Source organism: Musa acuminata, chromosome BXJ3-1 (genome assembly GCF_036884655.1).
Source record: "Musa acuminata AAA Group cultivar baxijiao chromosome BXJ3-1, Cavendish_Baxijiao_AAA, whole genome shotgun sequence".
NCBI classification, from domain to species: domain Eukaryota; kingdom Viridiplantae; phylum Streptophyta; class Magnoliopsida; order Zingiberales; family Musaceae; genus Musa; species Musa acuminata.
In genome coordinates this window covers 2,232,216-2,251,560 of record NC_088349.1, presented here as the reverse complement: position 1 = coordinate 2,251,560, position 19,345 = coordinate 2,232,216, and the positions used below count along the sequence as shown (strand labels likewise).

General features: G+C 41.6%; 3 protein-coding genes across 6 annotated transcripts; 2 read left to right on the top strand and 1 right to left on the bottom strand.

Annotated features, from left to right (window-relative positions):
• Positions 1–896: 896 nt before the first annotated feature.
• LOC135628818 (heterogeneous nuclear ribonucleoprotein 1-like) lies at positions 897–8,251 on the top strand. 4 transcript variants are annotated; one of them, XR_010493003.1, is made up of 5 exons: positions 897–1,231; positions 2,614–3,919; positions 4,524–4,707; positions 5,170–5,250; positions 6,799–8,251. XR_010493003.1 is itself a non-coding variant. In XM_065135744.1 (2 exons), the coding sequence occupies exons 1-2, from the start codon at positions 1,010–1,012 to the stop codon at positions 3,781–3,783; spliced, it is 1,392 nt and encodes a 463-aa protein (XP_064991816.1). In that variant the 5' UTR covers positions 897–1,009; the 3' UTR covers positions 3,784–4,190. The 4 variants fall into 4 exon arrangements, 1 of the variants encoding a protein (XP_064991816.1); XR_010493004.1 differs by lacking the exon at positions 5,170–5,250; XR_010493002.1 differs by lacking the exons at positions 5,170–5,250; positions 6,799–8,251 and having other exon boundaries at positions 4,524–4,893.
• On the bottom strand, positions 6,840–10,623 carry LOC135628817 (protein unc-13 homolog). Its single transcript, XM_065135742.1, has 5 exons — positions 9,794–10,623; positions 8,759–9,652; positions 8,214–8,675; positions 7,945–8,131; positions 6,840–7,873 (listed from the first exon to the last, which is right to left on the bottom strand). The coding sequence occupies exons 1-5, from the start codon at positions 10,340–10,342 to the stop codon at positions 6,840–6,842; spliced, it is 3,126 nt and encodes a 1,041-aa protein (XP_064991814.1). The 5' UTR covers positions 10,343–10,623.
• A 4,243-nt stretch (positions 10,624–14,866) lies between these two features.
• On the top strand, positions 14,867–16,561 carry LOC135629306 (3-ketoacyl-CoA synthase 12-like). The gene has a single exon (XM_065136489.1). It carries the CDS (start codon positions 15,002–15,004, stop codon positions 16,361–16,363), a length of 1,362 nt encoding a protein of 453 aa, XP_064992561.1. The 5' UTR covers positions 14,867–15,001; the 3' UTR covers positions 16,364–16,561.
• Positions 16,562–19,345: the final 2,784 nt, after the last annotated feature.

Here is a 19,345-nt window from a genome sequence, read left to right as displayed (position 1 = left end):
TATATATATATATATATATATATATATATGGAAGATAATTAAGATGATTCCAATAATATATAAAATCCTTTTGAGTGAAGGACCACATAAAGAATAGGGTAGGTGGAAAAGACCAAAAGAAATCTCCAAATCAAAAGTTGTGAAGAGAAAATATACTAATATCACATGATTACATATGATCAATAATACAAAACATTCCAAAAACCTAATGATCATTGATGTTTCAATAACTCCAAACAATTAAAATGATGTTGATTTTTAAACTTCATTCTTGGTAAGAAAAAGAAATAAAAAATAAATATATGACTTTCTTTATTATTTCAACATAAGAAATAAATGAAAGAATAAAAAGAGACAACAATGATCACAATACCAAGAAAAAAAAAGAATTGTATGATAAAAAGGAAAGAGAAAATAAAATACATCACTTATGTTTTATAACAAAATATAATTTTATAATTAGTAAGTAGAGCATAAAAACACTTAGAAACGTTATGATTTTAAACACATAATTCTTCGAAACATCTAGGAAATTGTCGTGTCTTAACATAAATACATAATAACAAAAGAGACTTTTTTTTATTAATCTATATCTTCTTATATTTGTTGTAAGGATCCAAAAAACAATTACTTTAATTTTAATAATTATATAAATGATAAAAATATTAATTTTTAAAATTAGAATATTATAGAAAGCTATTTTTTTCTTTTTTATATCGAATTTCTAAGTCGGGACTCAGCCTTAAATAAACGGCTACGATCTAATCATCAAGGATGACGGAGGCATCGTGGTCGTCGAAGCGAGCGTCGAGTCCTTGCGATTTCCGAAAGGGTAACCTTCGCACCTGTCCGAACGACAAATCTCGACCATTGGATTGGAATCAACCTCGCATTTTGTCCCTCTCCATTTGGGTTTCTCTTCTTCGGTTCCTCCCAAAGTCGGCGGCGTCACCTCTCATTCTCCTCTCCTCTTCCTCTCTGCGTCTCCTCCATTATCCCGCAGGGTGGGATGGATTCGGACGAGGGGAAGTTGTTCATCGGCGGGATTTCGTGGGAGACCTCCGAGGAGAAGCTCAGGGAACACTTCGGGAACTATGGGGAGGTCCTCGACGCCACCATCATGAGGGATAAGACCACTGGCCGCCCCAGGGGCTTCGGATTCGTCGTCTTCGCCGATCCCTCCGTCCTCGACCGCGTCCTCCAGGACAAACACAACATCGATGGCCGCAACGTGAGCTTCATCACCTTTTCTCTCTACTTGTTTTCCTTCTCGGATCCGTAGGTTTTGGATGTTTTTTGCTTGGATTTGATGTGAAAATGGGTCCATTACTTAGATCTGTCGATTATTTGGGAAATTCGTGATGGTTGTGGAGTTTCAGTTCTTAGGTTTTGATGATGTGAGAAATAGGGTTTTGACGTGTGGTCACTACTTATACTCGTTAAACTTATTAACGTTGTGTTTTTATTCTTCTGACAAAAAAATTAGCGTTTTTTATTTGTGTTCTATGGTTTTGTCTCAGTATTTTGGACCACGAAATTGTCACGATTTGCTAATGGTCTTTCTTTTTTGAAAATAATATCAGATGGTTTATTTGATCTTTCAACAATTTGGGATCTCTGTCATCTTTCTGGAGTATATGAATTTTTTTTCTTGTATTCTGGTGCACTTATTTGTATGGAGTTGGATTATGGGTTACCTCAATTAGTATATTAGAGTGACATACGAAATTTGTTATAAACTGATTTTAAGGTTTGGTTCTTTCTCATGCGTAGCTGTTTGATGTACTGCTGGAACTTTCTTGGTCCATCTCTTGCGTTTGGCATATGGATTTTGTACTTCATTTATATGCTTGAAGTTGATTACTATCTTGAGAGTTTATTTTTGTTTTACGCTTATGATTAGTTATGTTTGTATTGTGCTATCTTTGGAGACATGCGGAGCTAATTGGTTCTTGCTATTCATGCCTTTTATAAATTTGACGTGTGGTTTCTGTTCCTGATATTGTTTCGAAAACCTGGCAGTAAGGGATCTTTGTTTGGGATTAAATTCATGATGATGGACAAAATTGATAGGATATTTTGCCTCCTATGTAGTGACATTTTATTTAATGGAAGACGATAATTATCAAGAGAGAACTTTTGGATGATGAGAAAGAGGTGAAGAAGATTAGAGAAATAGAACAAAAACTCGAGAAAGAAGTGACTGTTAATTTCAACAAGGTATCATATGTTTATATACTTTATCGGGGTGGTGGGGTAAAGAAGTTAATATTGCTACCTTAGAAAATTCTTCATAAAAGATGACTACCAAGAATATGTTCTATGTTATATTAATATAATTTGATGTCATATGTTTTTTGTTTACTTTTGAAGATGCAATTTTGTAATGGTTTAGTTTGCGGGAGAAGTTACAGGACATTACAGAAAGACGGATCATTTTAATCTTTTTGTCCTTTCTTTATATCTTGCATTATTTTTCTGTTGGCATTCTCTGAAAGGTTCCTTTTCTTTTGTGATGTAGAAGAGTCTTGGTGAAATCTTGATACTGCATTCTTTCTTATCTGTTGATGTCCATAGTATCTTTTTTTCTGTACTGCCTGATTTGATCACCAGGTGGAAGCCAAAAGGGCTCTTTCGAGAGAAGAGCAGCAAACATCTGTCAGGTCTGGGAACCCCCCTGTCGGGAGATCAGTGGGAGCAGGTGCTGGTTCAAGCATCAGGTCCAAAAAGATATTCGTTGGAGGGTTGCCACCCACCCTGACTGAAGATGGATTTCGTCAGTACTTTGAGGCCTACGGCACTGTAACTGATGCAGTTGTGATGTATGACCAAAATACCCATCGCCCTCGAGGCTTTGGGTTCATCTCTTTTGATTCAGAGGATACCGCTGATGAAGTTCTTCTCAAGCCCTTTCATGATATGAATGGCAAGCTTGTGGAAGTCAAGCGTGCCCTTCCAAAAGATGCAAATCCAAACACTGGTAGCGGCCGATCAATGGCCAGTGGGTCGTATCCGTCATATGGTGGTTCTAGTGGTAACTCTAGCTCATATGATGGTAGGCCAGATGCTAATAGGTACATGCAACCTCAAGCAGGAGGCGGTGGATATCCAGCCTACGGCTCCTCTGGCTATGGTGCACCTGGTTATGGGTTTGGAGCGGCAAATAATGGTGTTGGTTATGCAGGTTATGGTGTTGGGGGCTATGGAAATGCCTCTGGGGGGTACGGTGGACCTCCTGGGACCTATGCAAATCCTAATGCTCCTAATGCTGGTTATGTAAGTGGTACCCCAGGTGGTCAAAGGAACCTTTGGGGTAATCAAGCTCCAGCTGGTTATGGTTCTGCAAGCTATGGTGGAAGCACAGCCTATGGTCCAGCCCCCTCATGGAATTCTTCAGCAGCCAGTGGAGGATCTGGTGCAGCGCCAACCGGCCAAAATGGGTCCTCTGGTTACATGAATCAGGGTTATGGTTACGGTGCATATGGAGGGTCAGAAGGGCCTTATGGTAACCAAGGTGGCTATGGGTCTGTTGGTGCACGCGGTAGTGGCGGTTCAGTTACCAATCCGTCGGGCAACTCAGGTGAACAAGGACCTGGATCTGCTTACATGGGTGGTGGGTATGGAGATGCTAATGCAGGTTCGGGTTACCCAAATGCATGGAGGTCTGACCCTTCACAGGGAGGGCCGTATGGAGCATCTCATGTGAATGGGCCCCCTGGTGGTCCAGTGAGTTATGGAGGTGGTTATGGTGGTCCACAGGGCAGGCAAGCCCAGCAGCAGTAACTGCAGAAGGATTTCAGTTCCAACTGGGTATTCATGAATGAGGGTTGGTTTTCTTATTTATGCAGCTAATGCCTCTCTTATGAGCTTCTTGGGCCATTGTCTGGCGCATCGCAAAGAAAATCAAACTTCATCCCGGGTTGGACTGCTTGATCTCAGTAGTTAAACTGCAATTCTCTTCTCTTCGTAGTATAAAATAAGTATTAGTTCTGAGGAGTAGTTGATACCTCATATTACTGTTTCGAAAGCTTCCAGTTCTCAAGTTTGGCGTGATTAGTTGTGTTTTCTGCTTTTCTAGAAAATTTATGCCCTAGCTCTGCCTCTAGTTACAAGCTAGAGTAGCTAATGGACCATTTCTATTTTGTGTTTTGGTAATGTAGTTTGCTAATATATCTGTGGCATTGACTTTACTTTTTTTATGAAGCAACTTGGTGGTAGTACTGGGAATATCTATTTTGGTTGTTATCACCGCCTGCTACTATGTCTGTTCTCTTCTTGTGAGTATTAAGTGTAAAGATGTGTTATTTGCCTAGCTTCCAGATATCTGGCAGATGCTGTAGAGATGTATTTCTATCAAAGTAGCATCAGTAGCTTTGACTTAAAGAGTAGGGACATACAGAGTAGTGGAGACTGCTTTATGATGGAGTAAACTGTTATTTGAGTAGGGAACATGCCAATCGTAGTAGTACTTCAGATATTTGTCAATGGCATAATCGTTTCTTCCCTCTATGCCTTTTGTACAGGCGGCGCCGCATATGAAATTGCTTCCCACTCTACCAAATGAAGCTTCTTGCAGAGTAAGGTGCAAAAGCATTGAGGAAGCTGTCACATGCTTGTGGTGTTTATTGAGCCAGAACACTTAAAAAACATTGATGGTTTGATGTTTCAGTTATATGGAGGTCCCTTGGCTCGCATGAGATGCTGGTGGTATGTTAGAGATGATATACATCCATCTATGAGATTTCTGGATGCATTTTCTCTATTAACGTGAGATTTAGTAAATAATTGTTATAGATGGTCACCGGTCATGAAGTAGCTGGTTTAAGTTGAATTCTGTGAAAACAAATAGGCTATCCTTGAAAAACTTGATATAGGAGCATTGCTTATTCAATAGTTTTGATCTTATTCCGTTTTAATTTCATATAAATGTTAAGAATGATAGTAAGTTATGGTTCAGGTGCTATTTATTAACGAGTTATATTTTCAGATATCTGATCTAACAAGTTATTGAAGGTAGAATGGTAAAGCCAAGTTGGCATTAAGATTTTCAACATTAGATTAATGTTTCTTAAGGTGACAGCATATTTTTAGGTCTATGCAATGCATGAATTGGTTACATTCTCTAGATATTGTGAAGTTAATCTGTTGTCTATCCTGTTGTGTTAGCAGACCATTAAGAATCATGAATCTTGCCTTTTGCAAACCGGCCACAGGCTAGCGCTAGTGTCAATGATGTTCAATGCACAGCAGGTCAGTCAACCTATGATCTCCATGCAATTCATATAGCTTTAGACTGCAGTTAAACGTAGTACAATCGATGAGCAAATATTAGTGTGTTTTTGGGTCTTCTTTAGGGCGGCCTGTGAGATCATTTTTCCATACAGTCCCCTACAAAGCTAGAAGTTTGGATTCCAATTTCACTAATCTTCAATAACTTGTTATTTTTTATCAGCATTTTTCAATTTCATTAGCACTATTTGTTCTTTAAACTTTTCTGATCTCTAGCAGACAGCTTAATAGGATTAGTTTTGTAGTTAGTTGACCAGGCAAATTGTTGGTGAAGGTTGGCAAGCTGCACACCAACATCCTGTAATCAATAGGGTCTTCACCTGATGACCCGTTCCTCTCTCCCATTAGGAATGCAACAGTAATAATAATGTCATGATATCCCAACTATTTGGGATTGGTTATATGGATGTTTTATCACCATTGAGTTTTATATAAAGTTATTCTTAGTTAAATTAGGTCTTTTAATTACAATATCTATTTGTTTCCAGAGGATATGTCCATATAATGTTAAATGATTCTTTTTTATTTTATTTTATCCTTTGCAAGCAACTTATTCTGAAAAGCAAGCGCAATCAACACTATTGTTGTGTTTTCGTCACCTTGGCAGCAAATGAATTCCTCTCTCTTAAATCATTCTTCCTCTTCGGATTTTATGCAATCTAAATATCCATTGCTTCACATGATTAGTCTCCCATATGTTTTGATTGTTGCACAATCTGATCTTTACAATAATATCATTTGTTTTGCATGCTCGAATCGTGTTATGGTCTGAACCATGTCTTTTTACAAAAATATTGGTAGTTGTTGCTAATGATATTGTGAACCTTTTTGGTCATTGATTAATTTTCAATATTTGCAAAGAAAATATCTTGAATTTAGATATATTAAGATGTTATAGTTTGGTATCAGAGTAAGTAGAGCTGACGACTAGTTTGATCTAATTGGAAGATGGGGCATTTTCAAGTAGGGAGGAGCTTCCCAAGCCTCACTTTTTTTTTTTGTGTTTTTCGTGTATTATATATAATTGACAGAGCGAGAGAAGTATTAAATTCTGATATGACCACTATCAGAATTCCTTTGCACCTCAAACTCGATCCTTAGGATTAGTTCTGATACGATCAGTATTTTCTTCATCTGTCATGACTTGACATGCATAGTCTAGTCATTCCGAAGGGAAGATAACACATCAACGAAAAACATTCAATCTTTTTTAAATGCAGGATTACAACAAAAATACGAAAGTAAGCATTAGATGAGGTGTTCGATATATGTTTTCAAGACGAATTAAGTAGATTAAATACCAGCACTCGAATTTTTTAGGGACATTGTTTTCTATTATGAAATATTCTTGACTGTTGGAGTACATTTTCGGTGCATTCCTTTTGTCGAATCTGATGATACATGTATCAATTATGTCATGGAGTTAGGACAACAAAATGGTCTTTATATTAGGATAATTAGAATCCTCGTTTTCTTCTATTTACACAGGCTGTTCTCCTTTTCTCGCAGCATAGTAAACACCTAACTGTGAGTACAAACAACTACTACCTTTACCTCCTTTTCGGCAAATCAAAAGCCCTCTTCAAGAATCGGTTCGCGACGTCGTCGTTCCGGTGGCACAACACCCTGAGCACCGTGTTGGGATCGGATCGGTGCCACCTGCCGGTCGTCGGCGGCATCGGCACCCGCTCCATTGACCTCCCCAGCCCGCTGGCTTCGCATGCCATGATGCTGAACTCCTCGACCAGCTTCTCGGTGGGCAGGCACATCAGCGACACCACCCCGTCCGACACCGCCGCCTCCTTCTGCACCACCTCCTCCGACAGCAGCCCCTCCCCGCTGGTGCAGAATACCCGCTTCAGGTTCGCTATGTCCTCCGCGATCATGTCGTGGTCCGTCCTCGCGAAGGCTCGCCCGCTCCCCCCGGCCAACAGCACCATCAAGAAGGCCTCGAAGGAAGCCTTCATTATCTCCTTCACCGCCAGCGGCTGCGCCCGGTCCGTGAGCACCGAGACGAGAAGCGACAGATTCTGCTTCAGGATCCGGAGGGTGGGCCGTATGCGAGCTTCAGCTACGCTGCCGACGTACAGGGAGTCGTAGAAGGACTGGGATGAGTCGAGGAAGATGAGGCGGTTAGCGGCGACCTCGGCGACGTGCAGGATGGCGGCGTGGACGGTGGAGCGGGCCAGGTCGAAGTGGGTGGGGCCGGCGGCTCGCCGCCGCGATAGCATGGGAGTGCGAGGAGACGGGGAAGGGCCGGGGCGGGAGAAGAAGGAGAGGGACTTGTCGATGGAGTGCAGGACGCCGAGGAGGTAGTGCAGGGTGTTTAGGCGCACGTAGAGTCGCTGGGTGCCGCGGCTGGCGGTGGGGCGCGGGTGGTTGGTGATGTCGCCCGCACCGCCAGGCATGCGCACCGGGTGGAAGCTGCGACGGTCTATTCCCGCTTTGCATGGAGCGTGGAGGAGGCCAGGGTCGATGCCTGCTTTGCATGGGGTGGCTGCCTTCTTCCATAGTTGCAGGACCATGGAGTCCTGGTTGCACCTCGTTAGCTGCGGGAGCGCCGGGATGTAGCTCTGCTTCGAACCTGCAGTAGAGCGTTCGGTGACCGTGATCATACTCTAATTGTCCCGTCAGAACAAAGAAGCCATTACATACCACATGATGCAACAAAAGAGATGTAGTCCTGGAACAGAGAATCCAAGCCATCTGCAAGCTTCTGCACCAGTTCATCCCTTCCTCCCACTTGGATCTCGAAGAACTCGTCCACCGTCACCTTGGCCAGCTTCATCAGATCCACTGCAGACTGTGCGTATGGCTCTGACTTGGACTTGGGGTTCCAAGTCTGTTGCATCGCAAAATTAACATGTATTGGTGTCAGATGCACTCTACAGGGAGATTCTTGATGATAACCATGAACCACTTACCTCTGTCTCTTTAGCTCTGAATACACACTCCCTTCCCATCCTGAGCCTCTCATCAATCCAATTCTTCATGAGGTTCAAGATGACGGAATCCACCTCGAAGGAGATAATCTCCCCCATGATCCTCTTGCCGCCGTCTTCTGCGTCGGCCGAATCCTCGACAGCCATTTGAACCAGCTTCTTCTCCAGCTTCCCCGCTGTGTGCAACACCCTCACCAACTCATTCGTGAGGCCTGTGACCCTCTCCAAGTGCTGCTTCAGCACTATGCCGAAGCAATGGTGAAGCGTCACTGCCGCCACTGCCGTCGGAACAGGATGCCACCTCTTCAGTATATGGCTGTAGTTCTCCTTCTCAAACATGGCCAGCTTCTCTGTTTCTTTGGCGAGATTCACAAGTGTGTCGTTGGGGTCCTCGTCTACTTCCACCACCATGCTATCGATCTTCCCGTTCTCGTTCTCAAAGATCTGAAGTCATTGGCTTGGCTGTCAGAATTCAGTCACAAAGAACACACAGGTCTAATTGAAGGATCACATTCTTCGTCACTGACCTTGGTGAAGGTACTCTTCATGGAAGTCCTTATGTAGTGTTCGACGCGGTTCACCAAGGAGAATTTGGTTGAAGCTGGAGTCCCAAACTCGGCGAACACCCCGGCACCTCCGGCGATCGAAGAGTCCTCGCTAATTATCTTTGCCGTCGAGAGCGCCAACCGGAGCACGTTCTCCATCATCCCGATCGTGACCTTGTCGAACCAGTCGTGGTACTCGAGCAGTCGCTTCTCCGCCCACCCCTGCATCGTGGCCAATGCTGCCGACAAGGCCCGCACGTACCCGGGCTCCCTGTCGGGCCTCCTGGCGTCGTTGGCCACCTCGACGAGCATCGCGAGCGCCGCAGCGATCAGGTCCGGCTCCACTTGCCCGGTCGCGATGTATTGCTCGAACAGGACCCAAGTGAAGCACACGTTGTGGATCATCCTGTTGATCCCGAGGATGCTCCATGTCTTCTTCATCAGCTCGAGCAGCTCGTCGACCTCGTCGAGCACGACGGTCTCGTCCCGGAGATCGAAGATGGAGCGGAGCAAGGCTAGGTATAGGTACTCGTTGAGGGGGAAGCCGTCGGCCCAGTGACACACTTCGACGGGAGGCCCGATATGGGTGCGCCATGCGAGGGCCATGACGCAGTTGCAGAGGGTCCGCATCGTTTCCGAGTTCTTGCTCGTGTCGATGGGCCTGAGCTCGCTCGCACTCACGATCTCGCTGAAGCGGGCTGCGGCGGTGTTCATCCGGTCCAGGGGAATCGAGGGGTGCAAAATGAGCCCTGCCTCGAGGACCTTGAGCTGCCTCCGCTGCCATACGTGATACTCCTGAGGGTCGTTGAATTCGGACGGTTTCAAGTGGCGGAGGAGTTCGAGAGGGAGGATGATTGCTTCTGCCCTTTTACCCGCCTGATCAAGAAGAGTCGTTCGATGAATTGATTGCAGGCTCATCAACATTGATTTCATATGCATCATGTTGGCGATGCACAAGCAGCGGATGCATATGGATGCAAGGAATCATGAGGAATTCGGGGAGGACGACGAACCAACCTGGCCGACGAGGGTGCGCACGAGGGTCTTCCTGAGGCGGGTTTCCCTCAGCTCCGTGACGCCCATCTGCTGCCGCATGATCTCGGCCGACGTCATCGGCCGCTGCTTCACCTTCCCCGCCGAGGAACCAGCGCCACCCATCGCTCCCCCGCCCCCGCCCAGGCTGGACATGGCCGGCGACATCGCAGGCGATCCTAAATGCGTCATCGGGCGCATGTGGGCGGCCCTCCTCGTCCTCAGTCCCAGGGCTCTCTTTATCCGGCTGCTGACCGCCATGTTCGCCCCGCCTCCGGACGACGGCCTCCCGGCAGCGTCACCAGCCGCCGCGCCGGTGGCGGTGGTCTCAGAAGGATTGTGGTAGGCCGGGGAGCGGCCGCCGAAGCCTGGAGAGGAGCGGCAGGCGGTGAAGAAGATCTCGTAGGCGGTGGCGCGGAGCTCGTCGCGGCCGAGTTCGTCGAGGCGGCCGAAGGGCCACTCCAACTCCGCGCCGTCCTCCTCGGCGTCGTCGACGAACGATCCCGCGGAGAGGCAGCGGCGGCGGCGGCCCATTCGGCGGCGGCGGCCTCGGGTCCCGTTTGCTTGTCCTTCTCTTGGGAATCGGGCGTTGGTGGTGGTGAGGAGGAGGAGGAGGAGGAGGAGGAGGAGGAGGCGCAGGAGCGAGAACGAGGAAAAAGGTCGGTAATATTTCTCTTTTTTTGCTTCGTTCTGTTTGAGCTTCCCTTCTTCGTTTCGTTAAGATCCCCTGGACTCCCAAAACAGGGCAACCGCGTGGCATCTATTTGGTGGCGAAAGCGGCAGGCCCACTTGTTCCAACTCACACTTCCGTTAGTCTGTCTGTCAAAACGGCGACAGAAACAGTCCGGACTCGGGTCGAGTGATTTCAGGGATCCGAAATCACTCCACGGCCGTTTAAAGTCCGACCCGAATATAAATTGGTCTTCGGATTCGCCGTTCATACCAGACCCGATTTATAATTTTTTGTGGATTTCAAATATTCTGTAATTTCTCAAATATAGATGATTTCAACTTATTTATATGACAAAATTATTATTATTATTATTATTATTATTATTATATATATATATATATATATATATATATATATATATATATATATATATATATATATATATATATATAATCAAGGTTATCTTCACTTGTTCGATACTGAATTGAATATCCAAAATTAGATCGGAAGCGTTCTTCGTTTGTTCGATACGGATTGAATTAAATATCCAAAATTAGATCGGAAGCGTTCTCAATAAATACGTATCTCTACTATGCTTAAGTTAGTGTTACGACGATCATAATTAATTGGTATTGTAATATGATACTATGCCAATTTTCATCCTAATTAATTTAAAGAAATTAATATAATTCAGTAAAATTAAGAAAAGTGGGTCATTTGGGAAAAGAATGAATGGATCATCCAAATTCTGATAAGCTCCCCAAAACTCTCTAAACCTGTAAAATCTCCTCTGATGTGTGAGATTAGAGAGGGTTTGAGGCAACCCTTTTCAGGCCCATGATCCATTTTTTAGGTTCAAAACTACCATTTTGCCTTACAGATGTGTCATGTTGCCTGCTCCTTTTTCCTTCAAATATGATCGATAGAAAGTGATTCTAAAATCCATTGGCACAACTTTTCAGACCCTGTTGAGTCACAAGATTGCTTTTCATTACAGGACTGAACTAATACTGTGTGAGTGATGGTTGGCCTTTTAGCTATGTGAGTGATGCACCACATAATACTGCTCCAATTTCATTTAATTCATTGACTTGTTCACTTGTGGATCTAAATTCCAGTGAGGCATGGATATATATAATTGAAGGGTTGAACAAGTCTTCTGTATCTGCATTACCTCTTGTTCGTTTGTTTACCATTCTCGATTTTTGTGAGTTTTCCTCATGCAATATAGCAAGACCTGTACTGTATTCAGATGCATAATGGAGCTCGGTGTGAATTCTACACCATTCCATGACAGGTTTGATGGATAGATTTGACACAAGGCATCATAATTTGAAGGTGAGTAATGTTTAAACCAAGGTTTCATCTTTCCATTTGAGACCCATGTATATATAGGTCCTTAGGTGGTATGAGTTCTTTCTTATTCGAAAAGGTAAATATAATATCGTTATTTTGTTAAAACATCCGCATCGATGCTTACTAACTTAGTTCATAAAGATTTTGTTTAATTATCACAAGTATTTGAGATTGATATAGAGGATGGGCCTAAGTACAATGATAAAATTGTTCGTTTAAAACATGAAAGATCAATGTTTGAGGTACGAAAATTATCTATTTAAATATTTAAAGGAAAGCTATGTATATTGATCGTGGTTTGAATTACAAAAATATATTTTTTAAATTATTTAAAGATAAAAAAATATTAATCTTTTTTAGATCCCGTATTGATAGGAGCTCGTGCGTATGTCCATCATAAGTATTTGGGATTAAAATGATCCTTTACCCTTTATAAACAAGGAAATAATCTGTCGACAGCGATTATTTTTAATCTGCATTGTGCATTGGTATTTCTAATAAAAATAGTCACTGATCGAATTTAGGATTTCCAAGTATCAGATTTGAGATGATTAGCAGCTGTTGAGTCTTCAGTAGGACAGTATTAATGACTATTCCACTGCTGGCTGCATACTACATGTACTAGTGATAAATAATATAATAATTCAATACGTACTTAACACAACGGTCTATTATTAGTTGGATGTTAAAATTCTATTGTTAATTTTTTTAATTAATTTACCAAAAAGACCTATAGTAATAAACTTATATAAGATGACGTCTACATATTTGGTTTTTACTAGGATATATCTTTTTTAAAATCTTGATAATGTCCTTGAATTGATAAGTTCAATTGATCCATGGGCCAGTTCGATCCAATTGAGGTATCTTAATTCGAGTCAAATCTAAGCTCTTCGGGTTAAGTGGCAATCGAGTTAGATTCATTCACAAAATATATTAAAAATATATTTAATTATATATATAAATTTATTTTAAATTTATCTAAAGTAAAAAAATAATATTTTTTTTGGAATCATATTTTTAAATAATTATTAATTTATATATAATTAATTATCTTAAAGTATCTAAAAAAATAAAAAAATATTAATTTTAAAATAGGTTATGTAACACTCCTATTAGTCTCACATCGAAAGTCGGTAGGATTAAGATTCACTTATAAGGGTCTGATGAGTGTATTACTATCAATTTCAACTTAAGTATTTTGGTCGGTTTAGACCAAACGAAGTTGATAGGCCAGTTAGCCCATCAGACTCGAGTCATGACATATCGAGTTTAACTTATTTTAATTTCGAGTGTGATTAAGTCAATATATGAAATATAAGATTTTGTGATTAGCTTTATGATAAATTTAGGATAATTTCATATAAAAATAATATATTTTATAACATATTTTATGAATTAGTGTAACTCAAGTATAATAACATTTTTTAGATAATTTAAGATAATTTTATACATAAATAAATATATTTTTAAGGATAACTCGAGTTTTTTAGTCTTATGATGGTTTTAAGATAATTTTATATAAAAACTAATATATATTTTTAATATATTATATGAATCAGTGTGACTCAAGTGTAACCCAAATGTAATTCAAGTATAACCCGAGCGTAAGAATTTAAGATAATTTTATATAAAAATTGATATATTTTAAAAAATAACTTAAGTTTTTAAATTTTATGATAAATTTAAGACAATTTTATATCAAAATAATATATATTTAATATGTTATGTGAATAAGTATAACGAATTTTCTAAGTAAATTATGATGAGGCGAAAGCAAAAAAAAAAAAAGGAGTGGAGGGAGAAAGAATAGAAGGATAAAGTGGAGGAGGATGAGATGAGGGGGTTGAGGGAGATGGATGAAGGAGGAGGCGAAGATTGGTAGGAGTCGACAGTGGAAGTGGAGGAGGAGGAGGAGGTAGAGTGGGAGGGAGGGTGAGGAGAGGAAGAAAAAGAAAGCTGATGAGGAGGGGAAGAAGGTGATGGAGTGGGTGGAGGAGATGGGACATAATTACAAATAATAAAGAGATTATTATTTGTAATTATTGATTTTGAAATGAAGGCCCTATGAATAGTGTCAGATGATTTAAAAATAATTTATAATTATTTTAAAATCTTTAAAGCAAAATATGATGTAGATATTTTAAATAATAATTTAAATTATATAATTTAAAAATTAAAAATTGATAATTTATATTATAATATATAATTTGTTTTTTACATAATATAGTGAAAAAAATGATCAAAGATTTACTGGTCATATTATATTAAAAAAAGATAATTGAACTTTTTTCATGTTCATATATGCACTAAAATATTGTATAAAGATTGTGAGAAAAGCTTTATCATCACCTTTCTTTTTCTTTTTTCTTTTTTCTTCTTCTTCTTCTTCTTAAATACTCTGTTATCAATTGACACCTTCATTAATAAGATACATCCAGTAAAGTTTTGAATCCTCAATCTTAACAAGTTGATGTGATAAAGAACAGGTTGGATGTACTAACACTATGTTAATGTTTTAATCCATGAGCTGTAATAAGTAGATCTGAAATGTCATTATTAAATAAATATTTTGGTATAGAAAATAATCATAAAAGTAGATTCGTATGATGCTATGAATTACAGGATGTATCCTTGATTGCTATATTGTGTTGGAAGCAGAGAAAGGAGAGATGGATTCCACGAGGGAGAGAGAGAGAGAGAGAGAGAGAGAGAGAGAGAGCATTTACTCAAGATTGTAATGAGTGGGCATTGTTGGTTGGATGTTGAGGTTCTCCGCAAGTAAACTCAACGCGCTTAAAGCGAAAGAACTCCATGCAGGAGGAGGTCCCCTCCACACCTCTCTCTCTGTCTCTCTCCCTCTCCCTTGTAAGGGTTTCCAGCATGACAATCTCGTAACACCAAGGGACATTTTCGGTGGGCGGTTGGAAGCGAAGAGAACGCATTAAAAGCGGCTCTCCTCAACCTATTTCACTGCATAAATTACTCTCTCACTATCCTTCCTTCCTGTTATGGACACAAAGCAGTAGAGTAGGAAGTGAATGTGAGATAAGAAGTAGAAGAAGAAGAAGAAGAAGAAGAAGAAGAAGAAGAAGACGACGACGACTGCATTCAGTCTCCTTGCATCAGAAAAGGGAAACGAAGAGGAGCAGAAGCACCATCCCATGGAGATCCTGCAACTGTTCTCCATGGTCCTCCTGCTCTGCTCTTTCTCGTCTCTTTTATGGGTCGTCTTCGGCCGGTGGAGATACCGCAACTGCTACCTCCTTGAATACGTGTGCTTCAAGGCGTCGGACGACCGCAAGATCTCGACCGAGCTCAGCGGCGACATTGTCGAGAGGAACAAGAGGCTGGGGTTCCCCGAGTACAAGTTCCTCCTCAAGGTCATCGTCAACTCCGGCATCGGCGAGGACACCTACGGCCCCAGGAACATCGTGGAAGGCCGCGAGGAGTGCCCGACCCACGACGACGGCTTGTCGGAGATGGACGACTTCATGAACACCACCCTCGACGAGCTCTTCCGCAAGACCGGCTTCTCCCCTGAGGACATCGACGTGCTGGTGGTCAACGTGTCCATGTTCTCCCCGGCGCCCTCCCTGGCGTCCAGGATCGTCCGCAGGTACAAGATGCGGGAGGACGTCAAGGTGTTCAACCTGTCGGGGATGGGGTGCAGCGCCAGCCTCATCGCCGTCGACCTCGTCAACAGCATCTTCAAGACGCGGGGGAGGACGCTCGCCGTCGTCGTGGCGTCCGAGTCCATCGGCCCCAACTGGTACTGCGGCAGCGACAAGTCCATGATGCTCGGGAACTGCCTCTTCCGTTCCGGCGGCTGCTCCATGCTGCTCTCTAACGACCCGTCTCTGCAGCACCGGGCCAAGATGAGGTTGAAGTGCCTGGTCCGAACGCACATCGGAGCGAACAACGACGCCCACAACTGCGCGGCCCAGAAGGAGGACGACGGCGGCCTCGTCGGCTTCTACCTCGGCAGGGACCTCCCCAAGGCGGCAGTGCGCGCCTTCTCGGAGAACCTCCAGCGGCTGCTGCCGAAGGTGCTGCCCGTGAGGGAGCTGATCCTCTACGCCGCCCGGGCCGCGCGGCAGAGGCTGCGGCGTTCCAAGGCGGACGCAGCAGCGGCGGCGGCCAGGGTGAACTTCAAAGCTGGCGTCGACCACTTCTGCCTCCACCCGGGGGGGTCGGCGGTGATCGAAGGGGTAGGAAGGAACCTGGGGCTGTCCAACTACGACCTGGAGCCAGCGAGGATGACGCTGCACCGGTGGGGGAACACGTCGGCCAGCAGCCTGTGGTACGTGCTGGCCTACATGGAGGCCAAGAAGAGGCTGAAGAAGAGGGACCGGCTACTGATGGTCACCTTCGGCGCAGGGTTCAAGTGCAACAGTTGCATGTGGGAGGTGAGCAGGGACTTGCAAGACGAGGGCGTTTGGGAGGACTGCATTCATCGCTACCCACCAGAAACCCTAGTCAACCCGTACATGGAAAAGTATGGGTGGGTCAATAGTAATGAGTAAGAAAGTAAGAACCCTCCTCCTGTGTTGTCTTCTTCCTTTGCTTCCTCCAAGCTTGATGATGATGATGATGATTTTTTATGCTAATATGTAATGGGATCGATCCTCTTCCTCTTCCTCTTTGTGTTGTCTTCTGTCAATTTTTATGTTGTTACCTGATTTTAGACCATTCGAATAAAAGAGTAGTGAACATGTTTGTAATGGCTTCTTTCCTTAATGTTTTGGGACTGATAGATGAGCTTCATAATCTGCCATTGCCTGCCTGCCTGCCTGCCTACAGTGATGAATGAAGGAGAGAGAGAGAGAGAGAGAGAGAGAGAGAGAGAGAGAGAGAGAGAAGAGTGTTATCACACACACACACACCATCGTTAGTGTTTCGCTGGATTCATTCATGGCTTGTCTCTGGCATCAGAACCAACAGTGTCATGCTATAATGGACCAACCTGGAAGGAAGAGGACACCCCCCCACCTCTTGAATTCAATGGCATGTGCATGTCCTCGATGCTTTCACAGCCCCGTCCATTACATCTTTACACCCATTTGGCAACACCAGACATTACATCTTTACACCCATCTGAGTTAGTGGATCTCACTCACCTTCTTCAACCCACCCCAATGCTGTGCTACTACGCAGGCAGAGAATATAACCTGATGGTAATGGTAAGTAATACTCGGACACACACCCCTCTCGTTACTTGAAATCAACTGAGAGTAGCACTCGTGGGACAGTGAATTCTTGACGAGCCAAAGGTAACAACAACAAGCAACAGGTGATCTGGATTCGAGTGTGGTGCTGAATTAGTTTGGCATTCGATGCATGATGACGATGATACAAATGGAAGGCGAATCATTGTCCTTTTCAGATCTAAATGATCTGGATTCGAGTCACAGAAATAATCTTTGCTCGTTAAAGGAAGATCGTATACTATGGACCTCTACACGAATCAAAATATTAATTAGATTCATTTATATTCATGGATCTGATTAAATATGGTAAAACACATAATACGATCCAAATTAGTTTTTCAAAATTAATATGAATTCAAGCAAAAACAAGAAGAAAAAAACCAAGGAATCAAAGTTGGAGTGAGATTTATTTATGCATATGGTATGGTTCAAAATTAATATGGATTGGAGTCAAGAAAGCAACTCCACTTATATAGATGCATGATTAGAAATATCAATCCAATTCAATATCATTCTTCCCGCTCTAAGTGATCAAGGTTTGAGTTACTTGTAGAGATAGACTGGAAGCTCAATTGTAGCAACACCAAGTAGCATTTATTGATGTGGTATGACTGAACATGGTAAAAGACATACAACATGGTATCATTCAAAATAGCGCACTCTGAAATTAATGTGGATTAGCATTTAAAGCTGTAGCAGAATATGCATTAGTTGGCAACAATGCAAGCACATAAATAAATATTTTTTTTGGGAGTATAAATTATACTTAAACATGTTTTTATCATGTATAAGGCACAAAGCGGGAAATTAGCAAGCATGAGTACTCTTATATAAAGATATTTATGGACCCAAGCTAGGACACAATATTTATTGTAGTCATATAAATATAAACATAAATTCTGAAAGCTTGGTACTATTCCTGCCTCATGCACATTAATTCTCATTAAATGGAAAATGGCCCACCTGTTTGAAACTTGGGTGTTCATCTGTAGTCAACAACAACAATGAGGGGGAGCTGAGCTGCACATCACATCAAGGGCCCTAAAATTTGAACCTTTAATGGAAGCCTCTCTAATGGTACCGCAATAAATCAGATAATAATTCAGTTGTTGAAGGGTTTCCAGTTTAGATTTGTCATCCCTAAGTCAAATGGTTGCCTCAAATTATATATCTGTGGTAGGTAGGCCATTAAGGGATGTCATTTTGTTTGAGATAAATAGCATGCATGAATTTAATTGCAAGCGATTCATGAACAATAAAACATTTATAATTGGATTCATATGTTTTATCAAGTGATAGATTATGAAAGCGGAGCTAACAATACTTGGGTACTTTCAAAATTTACATAAAAAGAATCCAAAGTATGGTTGATTGTGGTGTAAAAAGTTTCAAGAGGAGGATTTGAACTCGCAAGGTAATGGAAAATGGGAAATGTCGGTAATAGTTAGAATCCAACGTTCACTTTACTGTTTTGTATCAATGTATTAATAGATTATTAATATGGTATCGAGATACCGAGCTATATCGTATGTCAGTATGATAGGGTGTCTTGACGATACGGTAAAATTATTGAAAATATTTTATTTTTTTTAAAATAAAAAATTATAATTTTTAAGTTAAAAATAAATAAAATTTAGTATAATTTTAATAAAAATAATCTAAATTAGCAAAGAATAGTGACATCTTTTTTAATTTTAAAAAGTAATTCTATGATATGTTTCAAATAGTCGTTCAGTTAATATTGAATTATTTATAAAGAATTAATTAAAATTTTTAAATAACTTAAATTTTAAGTCTCAAATGAATCAAGTAATTAATTGATAGATATAGATGGTTTTAAAAAAAAAGAAAATAATGAAATTCAATAATGGTAAATCATTGTCTTTGGTCTTATGTATATGTATATCAATTTGATATGTTTATCGGACCCAATCCTGAAATTAATCTCATAATATATTATACTAATATATTGTATGTCATTGATATATCTCTATAGTGATGGTCATAGTTTGATTGTCCTAAACCTTATGTGCCCGAGGTAGCTCCTTAAGTAAGGACAATTGAGTTAAATATTTGTGCGGAGCATAGAGAACGTCAAAACTTCTACTTTCACCACTAATCTATAACTTCGTATCAAAAGATCGATCATCATGCTATTTCTCTGAGAAGAATGACTAATTATTATTATACTACTATTGGTTATAAAAAAATTTATAATACGATGATTGTGAATATGATAGCTTCGCTTTATATCTACATCATATATGCTTTGTCACATCTGCTCAAAATCATTCGTTG

Excerpts from the sequence above, each read along its gene's own strand:
- LOC135629306 (XM_065136489.1), top strand. The coding sequence starts at position 15,002 with ATGGAGATCCTGCAACTGTTCTCCATGGTCCTCCTGCTCTGCTCTTTC.
- LOC135628818 (XM_065135744.1), top strand. The coding sequence starts at position 1,010 with ATGGATTCGGACGAGGGGAAGTTGTTCATCGGCGGGATTTCGTGGGAG. Across the intron at positions 1,232-2,613 it reads ACAACATCGATGGCCGCAAC|GTGGAAGCCAAAAGGGCTCT; the intron begins GTGAGCTTCATC and ends TTTGATCACCAG.
- LOC135628817 (XM_065135742.1), bottom strand. The coding sequence starts at position 10,342 with ATGGGCCGCCGCCGCCGCTGCCTCTCCGCGGGATCGTTCGTCGACGAC. Across the intron at positions 9,653-9,793 it reads TGCGCACCCTCGTCGGCCAG|GCGGGTAAAAGGGCAGAAGC; the intron begins GTTGGTTCGTCG and ends CTTCTTGATCAG. Across the intron at positions 7,874-7,944 it reads CTCTTTTGTTGCATCATGTG|GTTCGAAGCAGAGCTACATC; the intron begins GTATGTAATGGC and ends GCTCTACTGCAG.